The sequence below is a fragment of the Morchella importuna genome (genome assembly GCF_003444635.1).
Source record: "Morchella importuna strain M04M26 chromosome Unknown Morimp01GS004, whole genome shotgun sequence".
Taxonomy (NCBI): Eukaryota; Fungi; Ascomycota; class Pezizomycetes; order Pezizales; family Morchellaceae; genus Morchella; species Morchella importuna.
In genome coordinates, this window is record NW_025763401.1 from 1,364,983 (window position 1) to 1,384,724 (window position 19,742).

Below are 19,742 nucleotides of genomic sequence, written 5' to 3' on the forward strand. Positions count from 1 at the left end.
AGGGCGGCAACGGCACTTTCTTCCTTTCGGCTCCCCGGAGAAAAAAGAGGACAGGTAAGAAGAGTATTTGGAAGTCGGAGAGTTCTTTTTCTTCTTTTTTCCTTTTGCTGGATCTGGGACTGGACTGGTAGGGGAAGTTAACCTAACCCTATGATCAATGATTTGGATTACCTCTAGGCCTGTGCGCTAGTTAGCGAGCCGGTAAGTTGGAAACTCAAATATTAGAAAGTCTAGTTAGTCCACTGTACCTACTCGATACCGAGTGACAAATGTAGAGTAGTAGTAGTACATTAACTATTTCCGTCTATTAACAATTACGGCCAAACTCAAACTCCAAAAAAAAAACACCGGCCGGTACTGTACCTACTGCATCACCATATTTTCAACTCCGAGTAAGATACACACAGCACGGTATGTGCCCGCCAGAAACAAAACCAGTACTCTACCTCATTCATGTAGTTATCGCCCATCCATTCCACCGATGAGTACCAGTACCAGTAGCAGTGCACAAAAATACGACACAATACCGTTCCCGTACGTACACACACCCAAAAGTAGACCCCGAAGTCCGCCCGCTCACGTATCCCCCGAAACCTAAACCTACACAATTCCCCCCCTCCCTCTCGCTCTCCCTCTACATAGCTACATAGGCTCACTAAACACCACGAGTAGAAAGGCATGTAACACGTAACCACAACGGCGGCCAAACCAGAAAAGGGGGTTGTGGTACCCCACTCCCACTACGGAAGAAGAAAAAAATCTATTAATGGGGCTATGCAATTTACTTGATTTTACCCGCCCACCACCCTTCTCTCACCCCCGGCTGAACGCAGAGTAGAGTCGATGTAGAGGTGGAGTAGAGGTACTCTATGTAGAGGGGGTAGAGTAGAGGATCAGGTAGAGTAGGGGGTAGTAGACTATGTACCAGCTACATACCCGCTGGTTCGCCGCACAGCTGGTGGTGGTTCGGATGGGGGATATTGCTATTTATTGTCGTCGCTTAGTTATTAGATATAGTAGATAGATTATGATTATATAGGATGCATATATAATATATAATATTGATATCTTGGCCGGCCATGGGGAAAAAACTATGTTTGCTCATCGCAGAAATACGAGAAAAGCGGTTAAAAAAGTAATCCGCGTGAGGGGTCAAGGGCAAGGCAAAGGGCAAAGCAAGAAAGAGAAAAGGCGAGAAAAGGCAAGCCACCAATTGTAACTAAGCGCCCGAAGAGTAAGGAAGGAAGCGAGCGAATGGATTCACGGCATAGTACATATCACACGATCAAGCAAGCGAACGGAAGACCAGTAAGATGATAGCCAAAAAAAAGTACCAGTCGAGGTAGTTTTTTGATAATTGGTAGTAGCAGTACTAACTAATGAAGTAGTTTGTAGTAAAGGTAGAAGTAGTAGTAGTAAAACAAAAGAAGAAAGTAAAGTATAGGGTGGTTTTATGAAGAATGTGCAAAAAAAGAAGAATACCAGTTCGTATAATAAAAAGACCAAACCCACCCCGAAAACCCAATAGTAAAAGGAAGAAAAAAAAAGAGCCAAAACAAAAGAAAGGCCATCGTAAAGATGAAGAATAGTCAGTTCGAAAGGAAAATAAGATATACAAAAGAATTGAATAAAAGAAAAAGCCCAATCCAGCCCCCCACCAGTCCAGTATCATAATGGTCCATTATAGTACACCCCATCCAGCAAGCCCTCCAGCTGAAATCAAACGCCCTCCCAAAGCAAATTTTTCCTTTTCCTGTGTCCTCCCAAAACTCAAAACTTGATCCCGGACCCGAACCCGAACCCGACAGGCGTCGAACACTGCTCCGATGCCTCCTGCTTCGAGATCTCGTCGTACTCAATCTTTCCAAGCCTGAACATCCAGCTGCTGCACTCGCCGCCAACCTTCTCCTCCTTCTCGCCAGCGCCATTGGGTGTCTGCATCATCATATCCATCGCCTCAACCTTGCTCTTTAGCTTGTTGATCTCGGCCATCTGCTCCATCACAGTTCTTACTGGTGCCTCCTCGGCCTCGGAGTCCGATGAATCATCGCTGGAGCTCTCATCCGCGCTATCGTATGTCTCGGTGACAAGCACTGAAACGGCAGGGATGACAATGTGGGCCTCCGCAAAGTGCACACGGCGAGCCGAGGGGTTGGTGGCACGCTTTGACGGCTGAGGCGCTGGCAACTCGATGTTATACGGGATGGCTGAAGGAGCAACTGGGTGAGAAGTCCTGACCAAGAGTTCACGAGATGAGTGAGATGCACGCTGGAAGCGGCGCTTTCGGCTCTTTTCCTTCATCTCTGAGTGCATGTCATCATTATCCACTGGAGTGCTACACTCATCTGAAGAAGAGGATGAAGAGGATGAGAATGACTGGACAGCTGGCATTGAAAGCTGGGGAACCTCGCCGGTGGGACGGCGGGCATTCATCTGGGTGTTTCGCATGGTGGCGAGGGCGTTGGGGCTCAAGGGGCCGGCTGTGAGGGGTGCTTTGAGAGCAGATGACGACTTTGAACCGAATGTTCGGGTGTCTGCCGCAGTGATCTTGAGCGAGAGCTTTGGTCGGGCAGCGGGCTTCTTCTGGAGTGGCAGAGGAGCGAATGACAGTGATGAGAATGTCTGCTGTTGGTGGTGGTGGGCAGGTGATGAGGGGAATGAGAAGGGTGAAGGTGAGTGCGACTCAACGATGGGTGAGGTTGGGAAGTGGATAGCGAGCATTCTGAAGGTTATGTGGTTGTTGTTGTGTATGTATGATGTGATGTATGGAAAAGCTACTAAAGTAAAGTAGTAACAAAGAGGCTCTTAAATTTGTATAAAAGATATTTCAGAAAGAATCTTTAATTCTAAAGATCAACAAAGACTATTGTAGAATCCGAAGGGTGGATATCTGATCTGGCTTGTGTGGTTTAATAATGTCTCTGTGGTGAGGTGGTGAGATTCGAGATTCCTGGTGGGGGAGGGCGAGGGCTTCTTTAAACACAAAAGCTCAGTGCGGCTTCCCAAGAGCGAAGGCGAGTGAGTGGAGTGGATTGGATTGGTGGTGTGTGTGTGTGCCTGCCTGCTCGCTGCCTGCTTTTTTCCTCTGCCTGCAAGTTCCCTGCCCGCCCAGTACAGCCAGCCAACCGACCAACCAGCGAACCCCCTCCACAAGCTATTCCTATTCCCACTGCGCTGCCACCCCTGTCGACCTTTTCCCCTCTCAACTCCACTGCAGCAGCAAGCAAGAACTTACCCTTGTGTGGCACACAACCAAAATAGAGTTGACGCACGCAAAGGAGAGAAAAAAAGCATCATTGGCTGCCACCACCAGTCAGTGAGCTACGCTTTTTCGGGAAACACCCCGATTCTGTCTAGCGTGTGGTTATACTTACTGATCACTCATGCTCAACTCCATCTTTCCCTCTCGACTCTCTCTCCTGAACCGACTCCACCACTCCACCACCCCACTCCCCATCCCAGTCAGCTCCCCATGGTGATCTTTTTCTTGTTTTTTTCTTTCTTCTCTCCCACACACACCACCACCCCTGGCAGCAGATCCCATCCGTCGCTCTTAAGTGGCACGTTAAAAATAGTGGGACACCCCTTCCCTTCCCTCTCTCCCGCAACTCGACTTGGGCGAATCGAACCCTAGAGGAATGAATGGATATGCAGGTTAATTCTGTGCTGCGTGCGTTTTAGCTAGCTAGAGTAGCTAGGTATGAAGCTAGAGAGCACTCTAGATATGATTTGAATTCTTTAAAAAGAGCTTTTTCTTTCTTTTCTCTTGTTCGTTCGCTACTCCACTGTATGCAGGACTTTGGGGGCCGAAAAGAGGAGAGGAGGTAAATACTTTTAGTAGCAAAACGCATGCTGTTTCCTGTTCTGTGGGTGATCGAAATCCTCAGCTAGAGTTCTAGATAGATTGCAAGACAAAGTGCTTTTCTACATTAGAGTAACCACTAACCCGCTACGTGTAGATAGCAACAGACCCCTATCCTACAGATCCTCTGGAACATCAACTCTAAGTGGTATGTGGTAGTAGTAGTTACACGATAGTACCCAACTACATACTTCGTGGACTCTAATCTCCTCCGATGGGTATTTTTGGTAGAATACATTATCAGCTTGGATTTCATGGCTGCTAGACATGCATACGCACTAGCAGTTTAGGGTCTGGACAACAAAACAAGCAAAGCACTAGAAAGAGGGAGAAAAAAATCAAAAAAGTGGTCTCAGATCTACTTTGCTTTATGAGGGTCCAACTGGGACGGCATGGGGTGGCGTGGGCTACTAGAACAGATAGAGAAGATAGAGGAGATAGAGGTTTAAGAACCAACACCAATCGGGAGGTTAAAGAAATATCAACAAAATACCCGGTACTAGACTCAAGATCATGATGATGAAGTATGTATGCACAACTGTATATCACGGCACTAGCAGACGTTGAGAATTAAAGAACAATATATCTCAGGAAACACGAAAGCCAGATTCGAAAGCCCTAAAGCAAAAAAAAAAAAAAAAAAAAAAAAACTGTACCACCCGCAGGTCGCGCACATGGCAAACTCAAGGGCCTACCTAGTTAGTACTACGTGATAGAGCACAAACAATTAATTACAAGTTCTGTCTAGAAGAGTACGCTACGCTAGGCTTTTTCCTTCCCACACACATAACACCCTCGGGTTAATTATTTTTCCTTCTTTTCTGTGCCTCATGCTCGAACCCAAGCCCGTGGGGTCGGTCGCGGAAAACCGGCCGCCCTCGCCCTTCGAGCTCGAGATCGTCTGATAAGCTAGAAGCTTTTTCCCCACGGCGTGGTTATGTTGGTAATATGGTATTGGGAATTAAGCTAGTTATAATAACGAGTTAGACATATAACAATGACGCTCGAGCTACATAGAGTGGAAATGATTGTGATCATAGGATTATATATAGCTATGACTCGCAATCATGGTTCGAGGGAGGAGGAGGTTCATGATTCACAATAGTTCATGATTCAATCTCATGTACCTACATTACCTACATGTGCAGCGCGCTGGCCACCATGAATGACCGGCCAGCTAACTACAGTGTATCTAGGCGGGCGGCACAGTAATAATTCACTCCTGATTCTGCGACTTCGTGATGTGATCTAAACCTTGACTAGGTAGTACTATCATGATCATACTTACTTGTTAGACACTGAGTACCTCACTAGGTACTAGAATATTAATTCGAATCCCAGATCAACCGTATATGGACGGCAAAAGCATACCACCCCTCCAGCAGCCCCCACCTCGGGAGAATAGAATATTCCTCTCTAGCACCTCGGGAAATATCATGACATGTCCAATGTCCCGGTGAACAGGTTTATGATTGCGCACCGAAATTCGACGGGAGCTCGGTTCATGCGGATGCTTGAAACGGCTCGAGGTTAGCTTATTAGCTAGCTAGTAGATACGGTTGGCTGCTCTGGTCTGACATGTCAGCGGGTTGCCCTTTGTAATTTCGATTTCAACGTCTCTTTTGGGGAGGAAGGTGGAGAGAGGAAGTGCAGTGGAGGATCGAGAGATTATGAGTTATGCTAGCTACTAAACGAATATTGCTAATAGTAACTTCTACAACTTAGACTACGTTCATAAGTAGGTACAATATTAATATTGTAGATAGCCAAGGTGGACTGAATTATTACCAACGATCAGAAATACTCTATGTGGGCATTCTGACTGGGTTGATGTATTGCAACGTAGTACTCTAAAGTGGGGTTCAGTAGATACTTTACAAGCAGGTACGTACTCGTACTCTCTTTACTCTTCTAGCTAGCTCTAGTAGGTCAGCATTCTACTCGTGTAGAGTATCAACCATGGGTTACCCCAGTCCACGCCGTACGTACTCGTCACCCAACCCCACTCCCCAGTACTGCGGGAAGACGACTACGCCCGAAAGCTAGGCAAGACCGCTGACAGCGGGAAAGTTGCTCACGCTTCACTCACTTGCACTCACTCATCCTTCAAGTGCGTAGTTACGCAGCAATTATCCAGCCAGCTCCAAGCCAAAGTAAATATTTAGAATTGGCACAGTACTGGACGAGAATTACCAGCAGAACTACATACCGAGGCACGATGGGCAACCAGGCGCGCGTCAGCCTCCATGATCCCTTCCAGCGTGTAAGGAGCGCCGAAACTTGTTTCCACCATATAACCCCGTTTTTTGTTTCCCTCTCATTTCTGTAGTTTCTTGCACATCAATCGCAAGCGAATTGAACAAAACCAGCTGAAACTATCCCCCCCCCCCCCCAGAATCCCTCCCCGCGCGTGCGTGCGCCACAATACTCGCGCGCATCCCTCCAGCTCTCCGGTGAGCGTATGTATGGCCACAACAGCACAAGGGACATCCATACAGCGCCGCACCACCAAAGGGGGGGAAACAACCTTCAAGATTGCGTATTTTTTGTGTAAACGAGATCTACCAATATCTACATACCCAGGAACCAGGTCTTGTTCTTCCTGGCTTCCTTTATCCTCATCTTGATACTGCCATCTACCCTACTACTACATGTACTACTACTACTAGTACTACCTTATTAACCTACTTGGCGGTTTCCAATAGTACCTACCTCCTTCTAGTTCTTCTATCTCTCCTGTGTTTTGGAGATTAGATTCTACCTTCTCGGCTAGCTTGGTCAGAGTAGAGAAGAAGGAGAATTAAACAAACTCCCCCAGTACCAGGATCAACCATGCCCCAGGCCGAACTCACCACCGAGATCCCGGGGGTTCGCCCCATCCGCTGCCGAGCTTCCTACCTATTCTACCAGCCAGCGAGATGAGATGAGGAGGGGGTCTCACCACATGCTAGTGTTAAATCGTGAACCGAAATGAGCAAAGGGGACGTCTGGAATATTCGACGATCCACATCCTCGATCTCTTTGCCATTGGGTCTCCATGTGGGTTTTCTAAATGGTTTTTCGTCTGTGTCACTCGCTCACTGGCTCTCACTCGATCCCGTGGTGTCTCGGCAACGGCTTTCTTGTGTAACGTCAATCCATCAGCAGCAAATAGAGCTACATAGCAGAGCAGAGCCCTAACCCTGCAGCGCATAACCATAACCCCTTAAGCTTAGATTTTACGTTTTTTTGTAACGCAGCTGAAGCAAAGGCTATTTCTGTTCAAACACGGGGCAAGAAAGTAGGCAGGTAGGCAGAGAAGCAGGAGGATGGTAATTATGGATGGCGATGCAGGTGAAACCCTTCTAGAAAAAGAACTAGAGCTGTAGGTAGGGCTTCGATCTTAAGTTCTTGTTGGCTACGCAAAATAGCTATGTAGGCTAGCTAAGCTGAATGGGATGGAGTAACAAACCATAGAAGGTACAACAGACACAGACATTAGAAAGAGGAATAGAGTAAGCTAGTGAGTGAGAGAGTGAGTGAGGAGTGGTGCCCTAAGCGAAATTTCGCATCCCCCCAAAGCATACAGTCAACGCGTCACGTCCCGCGTTGCCGACCGGTTCGGTGTTTTGTTTGCACTGCACTGCACTGATACATGTGCTCTCCTCCACATGTTGAACCGTCGTGCAGCTAAGCCCAGGGCAGGGCAGGGTAAGGGGGTTGAGGTTGTGAGGGGAGAGGGGGGTATGTAGGACCCTTAGTCCCTTACACAGCAGCCAGATCAGAGAGAGAGTGAATCTGACTGTGGCTGTGGATCTGCACGGGCTACCCGAACTGGTCGATCGAATAGGAGAATTAAATATCATTCACCCCCCTCTCTACGAGTACAGCTAGCCTTATTCTAGCCAAGGCTTGCGGCTCCATCGTGCACGTAGATCAACCGTTCCTGTTATTCACCGGAGGGTCCCTACTGCACAAGGCTTAGCAGGGCGGGGGAGGGTTTCTTGATTTGTTGTTTGTTGTTTGTTTGTGGAATAGAGGAGAACACGCAATGCACGGTTCAACGATGGGTAGAAAGAAAGAAAAAAAAAATCAAATTTCCTTCTTGGATCTTTGCGTTCTCACCGTGCGGGACTGCCGGGCAGAGTGGGGTGTGGTGGTGGGTTGTGTATGGCGGACTGGACTCCTAGCTTTGGAGAGAACGGTAGTTCATTGCAATTGCTTGATTATGATGTAGATATGCGTATCTATGTAGAGCTCGAGCACTCTATCTACCCGGTTCATAATTATGATGTCTAAAGTACCTACATGATGTAGGTACATGGAATTTAGTATTGGCCCAGTTCATTCCCATGCGGTGAACATTGGCCTAGTCGTCTACACGTGACCTGCGGTATTCTATTTCTCAATCACAAACGTCGATATAATAATGTAATATCAACGTTCACATATAGAGCACTACCCTGGATAAACACTGCATGCAGTCCCCACGAGTGGATTATATCGAAATATCTATATACCGACATAATATGTATAGCTGCTCACACCGACATGATACATGAGGCATTCTCTCCGCTCCGTAACAGGCTCCTTGAGGCGACGACGACGGGGACGACGAGGCCACGAATGATTTTCGTTTTTTACTTCTGGCTCCCTATAACGTGCGCAGGGTAGGGAGGCGGAGTTCACGCCGTTGAGTATACTTCTCCTCCTACTGTATCTGTCCCCCTCCCCTCCCCTCGCTCGCTAAAACTTGAACGAGCCTGTAGATAAAACACGTAGCATATCCAGATATGAGCATATCTGATATGTGATTATGACGAAGAATAGAAGACATTGGCAGTGATAGCGACAGAAATAGTAATCCAGCAAAGCAGATATATAGTTAGATGTCGATCCATTTTAATGGTTCGAAAACACACCCACATTGGATGTTGTAAGCTTCCCAACCTAATCATACATGTAATCTAATCCTATGAATAGACGAATCCATAGGCAGAGGAAGTATCTGATCGATTTATTTGACTCTGGACCAAGGTGCGCAAATAAAATATTATCTGAGGCTGGCTGGCTGGATCATGGATGACAGAGGAGCACTGACAATGACTGACTGGTAGCTAAATATAGAATAACCAAAATACTCAACTAACCCTAACCCTACGCCATCATCATCGACGCGCATGGACTTGTCCAGAAAGCGAAAAGCCCGCGAAGGTACATAGGCAGGTTAGCGAAGAATCCGGGCCGCGTGAGACAAATAGAAGGGTCAGAGTGCTGTTACGGAAGTTGCACGAGCCCGGACAAGATGGTTGGACAATTGGGAGAGAAGAGGATATTATCTTTCACTTTAATGCTTGTTTCCATATCCTGAATAATTACGTAGCTCCGGGAAGCTCGGATCTGCGTTAAATCTGTATGTCGAACATAAGTAGGTTAAAGCCAGTAGAAGGAAAGTGGGGATCAAAGAAGAAAAAAAACCTTATGTAGCACTGAGGATTTGAATATCGACTGGGGGCTCTCTTGCTGACAGGTGACGTCGCACGTGCGCTCGAGTATCAGAATGTTCGAGGTCGGGGATTTGTCTATGAATTTCCTCAACTCCAGATCTTGTTCGGAGGTTATTATTGGATTCGTACACTTGAAACGTTAGTTGGCTTTTTCCTTTTCATTTTCGTTAAATGGGATCGAATACTGAGATACGAGGGTAGCATGTAAGTCCAGCGCACGCGTGCGTTACGCACGTGGTGATAAAGATAGATTACATCTTGAGTAGTGTAATTGGTTGTACTGCACATCTTATGCTTCACGATGCATTGTATGGTTTGATAGATGCGGGATTCTTTCCTGATGATAGTCGTTATGATGTCTTCGAAACGTGGGTTTAGACCTGTTCTTAATTCTAATTCTGGTGCGAAGGGTCTAATGTGTAGAAAGAGACCTGGTATTAGTATAAAACTGTATTAGAATTATTTCTGCTGCGCGCCGATTGTAATATATTACCGTCAGCTACTTCTCCTACATGTATGAGGTGTCGGAAATAATTATTAGCATCCTCAGACAAGATATCATGACAACTATACATGTAGTTTTGGTAACACATACCAGGAGATATCAAGTCACACAGTGTGTTTTGATATAATATGATGTAATAATGTATCACCATTGTATAGCTTGTATTACCTAGTAGAATCAATTCGGATCTTAATTACAGTATGTGTCTACTATTTTATCTAGGTCTGGAGTGTATATATCGGCAATAAGCGTCGTAAAGCAAGAACCCTTACCCTTTGGATGCAATTAATGATGCAATTAATGAATTAAACAAAAAAAAAAAAACGGATGCAATTAATGAAGTAGTCACGCATTCAACCCTTACCCTTAGTGATGAGCGAAAAACGAGTGATAATCTGTGTATTAGATATTTCAAGTCTTTTTTTTTTTTTGTTTAATTCATTAATTGCATGCAACCTTACAGTTATGGCAATAGCCCCTGAACTACCCGCTCTCTTCCGCCTCCTCTCGCGTTTGTTTGACATAGGAAATATATAAAAATACATCGTGTTTAACCTATTCTTCGTCTCCAGCGTCTTTCAGCGTCCCCCACCCGTATCCCAGTTCTCTCCTTTCTTCTTCCGCGTTTTCGTCTCGCTCGCTTCTCTCATGTCTCCATCTAGCAAACTGTTTCCATATTTTTGTTGCTGCTTCAATTCCGCTAGTCTTCCAGAGGAGTTTGTGGACCGTATTGTGGTCTAGATATTTCGAGTCAGATACCTCACTAGTGTATACGAACCGAATATGAGCGTCATCTCTTAAGATCACTATGTTGCACGTGTATGGCCGGCTTTTAGAGTTCATAGATGATTTGAGCGGCTGGATTTCGTGTCAAGTTGATTACACGCCCCACCTGTGCTAGCGGAGAATAACCGCTCGTAGAAGTATGCATGGTGTGATACCCGGGTTCCAAATCGCGGATACGTGGCTAAAGGGCTTGAAGGTGCGTAGCTTTCTGGAACAGACAACTTATGCGATGAATCCTCTAGATGCCATATTGAGCCTATCATTGCCCGCTGGTGGCGGCAAGTGGGGCGGGGATAGAGAGGAGGCCACGAGATCGATATGGAACGTTAGGATGGAACGCTTCTGCTCTAGTAATTGCATGTATGGACTGCATCAGTAAATGTATCAAAGCTTGACGGTGGATTTGGAGCGGGTGGGTTAATACAAAAACCATTGAACGAATCAAATGAATATGAGGGGAACGAACCAAATATGAGACTGTGATGAGGCCAGAGCTTCCAAATGTGATATCGTAGTAGCTAGCTGGCCATCTTTAGACAGCGAATCAATATGTCGCATTCTTTCGGTCATGAGGACTTTAAAAGTCCGCTTACAATATCAACGCTGTGATATTATGAAGGGAGGGGGCTGTTGCGGATGCAGCTATATACTCTAGCTAGAGATTAGTGATATGATGGTGATTGTAGGGATTTGTGTGTGGAGAAGAAGAGAAGAAGAAGAAGAAGAAGAAGAAGAAGAAGAAGAAGAAGAAGAAGAAGAAGAAGAAGAAGAAGAAGAAGAAGCAATGAACACAGTAATATTGGTGATTAGATACATGTATTTACATGTGACTTGCAGATACTAGACTAGGCGAGCTGCGGGAAGCCTAGATGTTAGCTGGTCTGGGTTGGAGGAGTCTCACATATGCGCATACACATACACACTGGTCTATACGTCCAGAGAACTCTGTCGAGAAGTCACAATTTCCACACTTGCTCACTTACTGGTAACACGACTCGTACATGCATCTTAAGCACTTCCTCTAGATATCGCTGTTCACACATACATTCATTTGTTATTGTGCTTACGCCACACTTGCGCCCTAAATCATTTGTTATACATCCCTAAGTATCGTGGGGGACGCTTGGTAGCCTTGACGTCGAAAGATAAAGTTCATGCAATGTTTAACACAAGGGACGGGAGCCCATTCTAACGAGGGGCAAGAAAAACGTATCGAAAGTGACTAATCAACTTTAAGTTGCTTCTCATCTCCGGATCCGATCCATACTGAGTTAAGGTTTGTGTCATTTACAAGGGATTGGCCTGATTGAGTGAACAGATCTAGATCCAGGGCCTGTGTCTACAAACCTTTACTTCGTACTAGGGTGTAGCGAAAAGTGACCAGAATCTGATAAGACAAACACACGTATTCACCACAGCATTTACTTATCAGATTCTGATCACTTACCCTCAACACCCGGTACAATAGAGTCAAGACCCTTGGCCATACACTTCAACAGTCAGTCACACACTCTGATTGCAATTTCTACATAGGTCGTTTGTCTCGAAATTCCTAATCCGGGAGTCTCAGATATAAGTAGTGTCTTAGACACTCATCCTTCAACCTCTTCGCTGTCGGAGACACACGGCATGCACTACATTCCCCGGGGACCAGGTTTTGGGGACCTTTACCTGAATGTATTGACCTTAAGATACTTTCCTGCCATTCCGAATAAAATGGGAACAATCAATTACTAGTCGGCCTGGAATTCCAATAGCGCAAGTCTGTTCGAATTTAGTTATCCGGGGCTTCCGGTAAAGGGCGAACTACCATGGCCATTCCAATAGCAGAGAAAAAGTAGGATATTCAGACGGCGGTATTGCTACAGCGGTATTTCGGGTAGGGTGCCACTGCAACCCCGCATTTTCATCAACTACCTATTAGTACAGTACATGTTATTGTGTCCCGGTTTGTCTGGTATTATACATGTAGCTGTGGTTTTGGCGTTTCGTATCTGTTTGCATGTGCGTGTCAATGATCTAGAACGTTATCCGGTCAAATCATACTTTCGTCTTCCAAATATTCTGCAGCTTCTACCCATGTCAATATTTCTTTGTTTTAGTCCCCTTTATAGGAAGAATCCGCCACTCGCAGTTAATTAATTTATTAATTAGAGCTGCAACTTACCATGTCCAGTCCTTAGATTAAGGAAAGATCAGGGAGTTCTTAAGACAGCAAGAAGCGGCGACAACAGCTCGCGATATATACGGATAGATAACGGACTCCTCTGGCGTCCAACTTTTCTAATCGTCGGCTTCAGATTCCGCCCTCTTAGAAATGTACCCGTTAACATACTGCCAGAAGAAAGTTATCATTAGTGTTGTGGTACTGACAACAATATCATCCGTGGTTTTTGGCTTGAGGTATAGTTGCGAATGTCTTCTGTTTAAAAGAGTACTGCTGACGAGTGTGATAGGATCTATGCGAGGGCGTTCAAATTGAAAAGATTTGGAATCGATGATTGGTTTATGACCGCGGCGTATGTGAGTTATTGTTTGGGTTAATTGAGCGCTTCTTTTGTGACGCTGATATATTGGGAACTAGGTATGGATATTATTTTTTGAGGCCGCTAGTTTGGTACAAGTTTGCCTTGGGGCGGGGTTACATGATGCGAAAATCTCACCGATGATGCTCAATAAACTTCTGAAAGTATATATGTTATATGCGTTTTTTAATATGACGGCACAAGGGGTTAATATTCAGTCGATACTAATTTTTTGAGGCGAATATAGGGGCTCTACGCATGCAACTTTGTATATGTTACTGCAATGTGGTATGTAGAACCTCGCTATAACGATTATCGGATAACGATATTGACCCAAACAGTCTCGTCAAAATCAGTATTCTATCGTTCTATCTCCGTTTATCAGTACGTAGATACTACAAAGTCACAACGTACACCGTCATGGGTATAGTTGTAATAGGATCTGTTATCTGCATAGTGGTATGATCAACTAATATCCATCACCACTACCATAGGGCCTCGCACTGACCCGCAGTACAAAGTTAAACATCTTTCAATGCAGTCCAGTCCCCGGTTCCTGGACACCGTTAGATACTCCTATCAGATGTATCAGTATTGAGCTGAATACTATACTCGTGTCGATTTTCCATATTATCACAGATATGATTATATACATCCTTCCCATACCGGCGATAATTGCTATACATACCTCAATTCGGCGGAGGATGGGGTTAGCAGCAATATTTATCATTAGGGCGATGCCGGTGGCAGTATCGATCGTCAGGCTTTATTCGCTGGCTAAGTTGGATTGGACGGTGCAAGTAATGTGTACGCTCTGGGATCTTGTAGTGCTTATTGGTTGATCGTAGACTGACAAACAGAAGTGCAATCTGGGAAGATAAACACCTTGTCGGTGATCGAGCTAAATATTGCGCTGATAGCAGCTTCTATGCCAGCCTTGAGAATAGTCTTTGTTGATATGGGCCGTAGAAGGATACCGTCCGAGGAAGTACCAAACATAGCGCCGCTTTTTATAGACCCTCCGAGTCGAAGACGAGAGACTACTGATATTGATCAGATACTTGAATCAGATCCAGAGAAGAATAACTTCGTCAGCTTTGCTGGGGTCAGGTCTTCAGATGGTGCCAGACGTCTGAAGAGTCAGGAATGTATTGTTGAAAGGAGTTGTGATGTAGATAAAATAACTACTGAATCTGTTGCGTGACGTTGTAAGTTTTCTCTTCTTTTCTCTACATGTAGTTAGTACTTATCTTCCTAATATTACAACATGTATATAAAGTTTGATATAAGTATATGGTTCTGGGCAATTAGTGATAGTGTGTCCTTATTATCACGAAACTGCATGCGTACACAACCCGGGATTAGACAGGCTTTGCAACGGAGCGCGCATTACCATTTAGTGCCGTTACCACAGTAATTGTAGGGATAATGAACAATATTTACAAATTTAGGAAAGCTCGAGGGAAATGCAAGCTAAATCTGCATTAAATTAATGCAGATTTAGTGTAGCATTAAATATGAAGTAGACAAGGTAAACAAAAGCTGTGATTGGCCAGCTAGACCTCATAGATCATGATGGGTTTCTGTAGACTGTGGTTCCCGCCTGGCGATTCTGCAGGAGAAATCTTAGAACTATTCAGCGCTCTCGTTTCGTTTCGCCGTTTCGTTTCGCCGTTTCGCCTCTGTTGATTTTGATTGTTTCCATCTTTGCGGAAGAGGAGGCCGGGATAGCCTTTGGAGAAGGGATGGTTACGCGAGAAATCCGAAGAAAAAAATTTCTTTCGCTTTGCCATTTGGGACAATTAAACAGCATACGGCCTCAACAACCCCAACTCACATATACGCCCTCAAATTTCAGTATAGAAACTCGGACAGATATTTGGTGCATAGAGTTTTTGAGGTTCAATAAACATCAAATCAATCAGTTAGCGGGACTGCTTGAAATACCTGAAAAATACAGATCACGGTACTATGCAGCACCAACGACTGCCCTTGCAATCACCCTCTATAGATTATCCTACCCTTCTCGACTCAAACAGGCGCTGGAGATATTCGGGCACAGCAAATCCTATCTCAGCATCATTTTTAATGATGTTTGCATCCATATCTACGATCGTTACCAGGCGAAATTGTTTTGGAATTGTAGTCAACTTACGCCAGCTGCTCTTACCCGATACTGCGCTGCCATTGAAGCAAAAGGTCGTCCAGGGGGCAAGGTATGGGGTTTTATTGATGGTACACATCGTACAATTTGCCGTCCAACACCTACAGTCGCAGATCAAGCTTGGTTTTATACGGGTTATAAAAATCGCATACGATGCAATTTCAAGGTGTAACAACAACAGATGGGATGATACGAAGTATTGCTGGGCCATTTGAAGGACGGAATAGTGATTGGGGTATATGGAGACTCTCTGGGTTGCAAGCAGTTTTGAATGTTCACTCTGTCAATCTAAACGGGGAAGAGGTGTTCCTATATGGTGATGGTGCTTATCGGCGGCAACGTGGTATAATGGGGACATATAAGGCTCTGCCTGGTGTTCCGTTGACACACAGGCAAAAGACATTTAATACTGAAATGTCCCGGTTAAGGATATGTGTTGAGTGGTCGTTTGGGAAGGTACTGCAGTATTTTGGTTATGTCGGGCATAAAATGGGGATGAAGATGGGACTTTCACCTGTAGCCGCATATTATCTCACAGCTGTTTTCTTGACAAACCGTCATACTTGTTATTATGGCTCGAACATATCCTTTTACTTTGATTGTTTACCCCCGTCAATAGAAGAGTATTTACATGAGTAGTATATCTATTTACATTCAACTGTTATTGCGCATCGCCTTAACCAATTCCAAGATTTCCTTTAAGTCCTTAGAATTCTCTGATAGTCTTGCGTCTCTTGATTTATTCTCCTCCTCCAATAAGTCAAGACGCCGTGCAATATTCTGATTTGCATTGCTGCTCGTAGAAAAGCTACTCAAGACCGGTGATAGTATTGATTCCCATCTATCAAGTCTTCTTGTATCGTTCCTAGCCAGGTATTCCATCATTTCCGTATCACTTCTCTTAAACTCCTCGAGCATTTTTTCCGTCAAATGTCTTTTACCGCCATTGCCTTCACTGCTTTCCTCCCTTTCTCTTTTCTCACCAGCTAGGGTCTTTGCCATATCCTCTCTAACCTCCTCCAATTTGCTTTTTTCCTCCTCAGCAGCAGCGGCCTCTGAGCTTCTATTATCTCTCTGCAATCCTCTCGCTGTTTTCAAATCATCAACGGCTGCAATCCACATGTCAATCGCCACCTCCCATTCCCCATAAACCCTTGCTACCCCACTCTTCACCATATCTTCCGCTATCTCCTGCCTCCTCTTGTCTTCCCATCGTTCCATGTAACCCTTTACATTCACATCCAATCTACCACCCGTCGCGACCCAAAACTTGATCCTCATCAAGTCAAAAAACTTTGCCTTGGCTCCGTTGGTTGCATAAACATCAAAGTGTTCATGACAAAGCTTAACGAGCTCAGCCTTGTCATCTGCTTTTGTAATTTCCACCCGCATTTTCCTGCCATTGGTCTGACGAGGTGCTTGAGAGTCAAGGTAGGCAATCAAGTTAGAGATAATTCCCAGGTTGGACAAGTCATCTAACCCCAATGCTCGAGCAGGAATCAAGTCTGAAGCCGTACCTGCCGCTGTCTGCTTTGCTATCAAGGCATTCAAAACATCAACCACAGGCACCGGTGGTTCACCTGAGTGCACCTCTAAAGTTCCTACCTGCTTTACAAAAGCAGAATTCTTTCCGGGTTGCTCGGCGCATATCTCGGCAGAGTTCCGGAACACATTGGAGTTCTGAAAGCCCGCATTTTGGATAGCAGCTGGGTGAGGATTGTTACTCTCGGCGCGCATCTCGGCGCGCATCTCGGCAGAGTTCCGGAAGGTTGTGAAGTTCTGAAGAGTAGATAGCTGTGTAGCGGATTGCTGTATCTGTAAAGGAGGAACATTGGCGCGCATTTCGGCGCGCATCTCGGCAGAGTTCCGAACAGTAGCAATGTCTTCAAGACTCTGTACAGCTTGGGAGCTGGATGATTGTGTATGAAGAGCGGAACTCTCGGCGTTCATCTCGGCAGAGTTCCGAAAACTGTCCACTGGCTGTATAGATGTTAGCAATAGTGCTTGTAACAGGAATTGATACTTACACATTGATTATAAAAAACACCTATAGGTGGAAGGGACTGAGAAGACTGCATGTGTGCGATGTTGATAGATTGTGAAGTCAAAGAAAATAATTTTTTTATATTTCACTAGCGCAAATTTAATTTAGTGGCGTCACTACTCTACACTTTTTGCAAAACCTCGTCAAAGTATTCACTTTTGCCAAACTCGAGCGAACCGTATGTCACCCCTGTCCTAGTACGCACTTCGTTGCAAAACCTGTCTATTGTGGCCAAATATCCGATTCAATGATGAGTTTATTATCCAACGGCTAATAGGAACTAGTAATAAGACGTGTATTGGGGACCGGTTCTTGTTCGCTAGTAAACCAATTCGCCGATGGAACACGAAGCTGTAGCTTGTGGTGAATCCTAGCTACTGGATTCCCGCCAGTAGCAATTTAATGCGCCCTCGATCATTACCGATAGATCCATGCTTAGCCAAACGGGTAAAGAGAACTGAATCACGTGATTTTGAGCCTCTGACGTCAGTAAACAAGTAAAGCCAGCAATCAAGCTCCTGCAGCGCTGTATATCGCTCAGTTAATCCATGATGTTGCGCTCTGCTGCGTCTATTTATCATCAGGAAGCTTCCCCTGATCATCTTCTTTTTGGACAAAGAAAAAGATGTCGATTGTCTTACTTAGGAATACCACTCGTACTCTCACGCTGAAACATGCGTCGCGATCACTGATAGTACCTACCTTACCTGCGAACTCAATAAAACCCGGTATCCGTGCTTTCTCGACAACTTTACGGTTCCACAAAGATTCGGATGACCGGAGGAAAGCTTATAAGAGATATGACGACGACGAGAAAGGTGGTGTGAAGGAAGATTATAACAAGAAACATTATGATGATTACCACAGGGGTGGTGTGGATAAAGCTTATAAGGAGAGAGATGGTGATGACAAAGGTGGTGTAAGGAAAGGCGAATCTCTCGCCAACGCTGAACCTGTGCCATGGCATTATGAAAATGTCTCTGCACCTCCTGTCCACAAGCAGGATAAACCCAGCAGCGATGTCAAAGAGAAAGGTTAGTGTTTTTCTACCAAGTAGGCAATTCTGTCTAACAAAATATCTCCAGGAAAGCTTCTATCAACGCCTTCACGCCTCTTCAAGCTTCTCCTACCACTCAAGAGTATCAACAATGCAAAGCAGCAAAACCGACCCGTAGAGCCACTTGCACTACTAGTGCACCCGCGACAACCGCTGTCCTACCTTGAACGTCTTATACAATCCGAGCTACCGCCCATCAGACCGGGGGATGGGGGGCCGGCTCGCCCTCCCGAGATCGCATTCAAGGCTGTTAACGTCGGGGACACCCTCATGTCCGAGCGAGACAGTGAGGGGCACGCAAGCAAAGCCGAAAGGTTTCTGCGTGGCGGCGAGGGTGAGGGTGGGGTCGAGACTGGAGGCGGTCTAGGGAAGCTCTCTACAGAGCCGAAATCAGGGGAGGGAGGGCTGGTTCGGTGGTCTACCAGTACGGAACTGGGTGACTTTGTTAGGGATGCAGCGCGCGGGAAGGAGTTCATTATTGAGGTCGAGAAAAATGAGAGCGTTGCAGTGGGCGTGCCGAGCTTTCATCAGCGTACGCATTATCAGCGCCAGAAGCTGATGGAAATAACGAGGAAGATAGCCGCCGAGAAGAAATTGAAGGACGAGTGTGATAAACTGGCACACAGGAGCGCACAGAGATTATCGATGGGAGGTTTTGCGGTATTGATGAGTTGGTGGGGGGGTGTTTGTTGGTTGACGTTTGGGACGCATCTAGGATGGGATTTCATGGAGCCCGTTACTTATTTGGCTGGGTATTGTAATCTTTCATCTCTCTATTGGTGATAAAACTGACCGGGTGGTGTAGAATATTCCTAGTGATACTTGGTTATGGTTGGTTCCTGTACTATAGACGGGAGGTGTCATACCGAGCCCTGTTACACATGACAGTAAATTCACGGCAAATGAAGCTCTATACAGAACGCGGGTTCGATATAGACCGCTGGGAAGAGTTGATAAGTGACGCGCGATCATTACGGCGGGAAATCAGAAACATCGCGGATCAGTACGATGTCAAGTGGGATGAGACGAATGATGAGGCAGGAGGAGAGAAGGTATTAAAGTTATTGAAGGACGCAGAGAAGAAATCAAAAAAGAATAGCGAAGTTGGTGACGAGGAGGAAGAAGATGTTGTAGAGATTGGGAAGGAAAAGAAGGACTTGTGAGCCTAGATCACACACCATCACTCGTCTTGTTATTTTGAACATTTTACCATAGATATACCCATGCGTTCATTAAATGGTCGGAATTCTTAGTAGGGATTTGGTTGCAACGATATCCGACCATTTAATGAACGCCCGAGTAGTGATAAATGA

General features: G+C 45.4%; 3 protein-coding genes across 3 annotated transcripts; 1 reads left to right on the forward strand and 2 right to left on the reverse strand.

The window, feature by feature from the left end:
- Window positions 1–1,770: 1,770 nt before the first annotated feature.
- On the reverse strand, window positions 1,771–2,721 carry LAJ45_02521 (uncharacterized protein; the record flags this gene model as incomplete). The annotated part of the gene is made up of 1 exon (XM_046112112.1): window positions 1,771–2,721. The coding sequence occupies one exon, from the start codon at window positions 2,719–2,721 to the stop codon at window positions 1,771–1,773; it is 951 nt and encodes a 316-aa protein (XP_045975012.1).
- Window positions 2,722–15,982: 13,261 nt separating this feature from the next.
- LAJ45_02522 (uncharacterized protein) lies at window positions 15,983–17,278 on the reverse strand (the record flags this gene model as incomplete). Its single annotated transcript, XM_046112113.1, has 1 exon — window positions 15,983–17,278. One exon carries the CDS (start codon window positions 17,276–17,278, stop codon window positions 15,983–15,985), a length of 1,296 nt encoding a protein of 431 aa, XP_045975013.1.
- A 719-nt stretch (window positions 17,279–17,997) lies between these two features.
- LAJ45_02523 (uncharacterized protein) lies at window positions 17,998–19,592 on the forward strand (the record flags this gene model as incomplete). Its single annotated transcript, XM_046112114.1, has 3 exons — window positions 17,998–18,406; window positions 18,458–19,181; window positions 19,235–19,592. The coding sequence occupies 3 exons, from the start codon at window positions 17,998–18,000 to the stop codon at window positions 19,590–19,592; spliced, it is 1,491 nt and encodes a 496-aa protein (XP_045975014.1).
- Window positions 19,593–19,742: the final 150 nt, after the last annotated feature.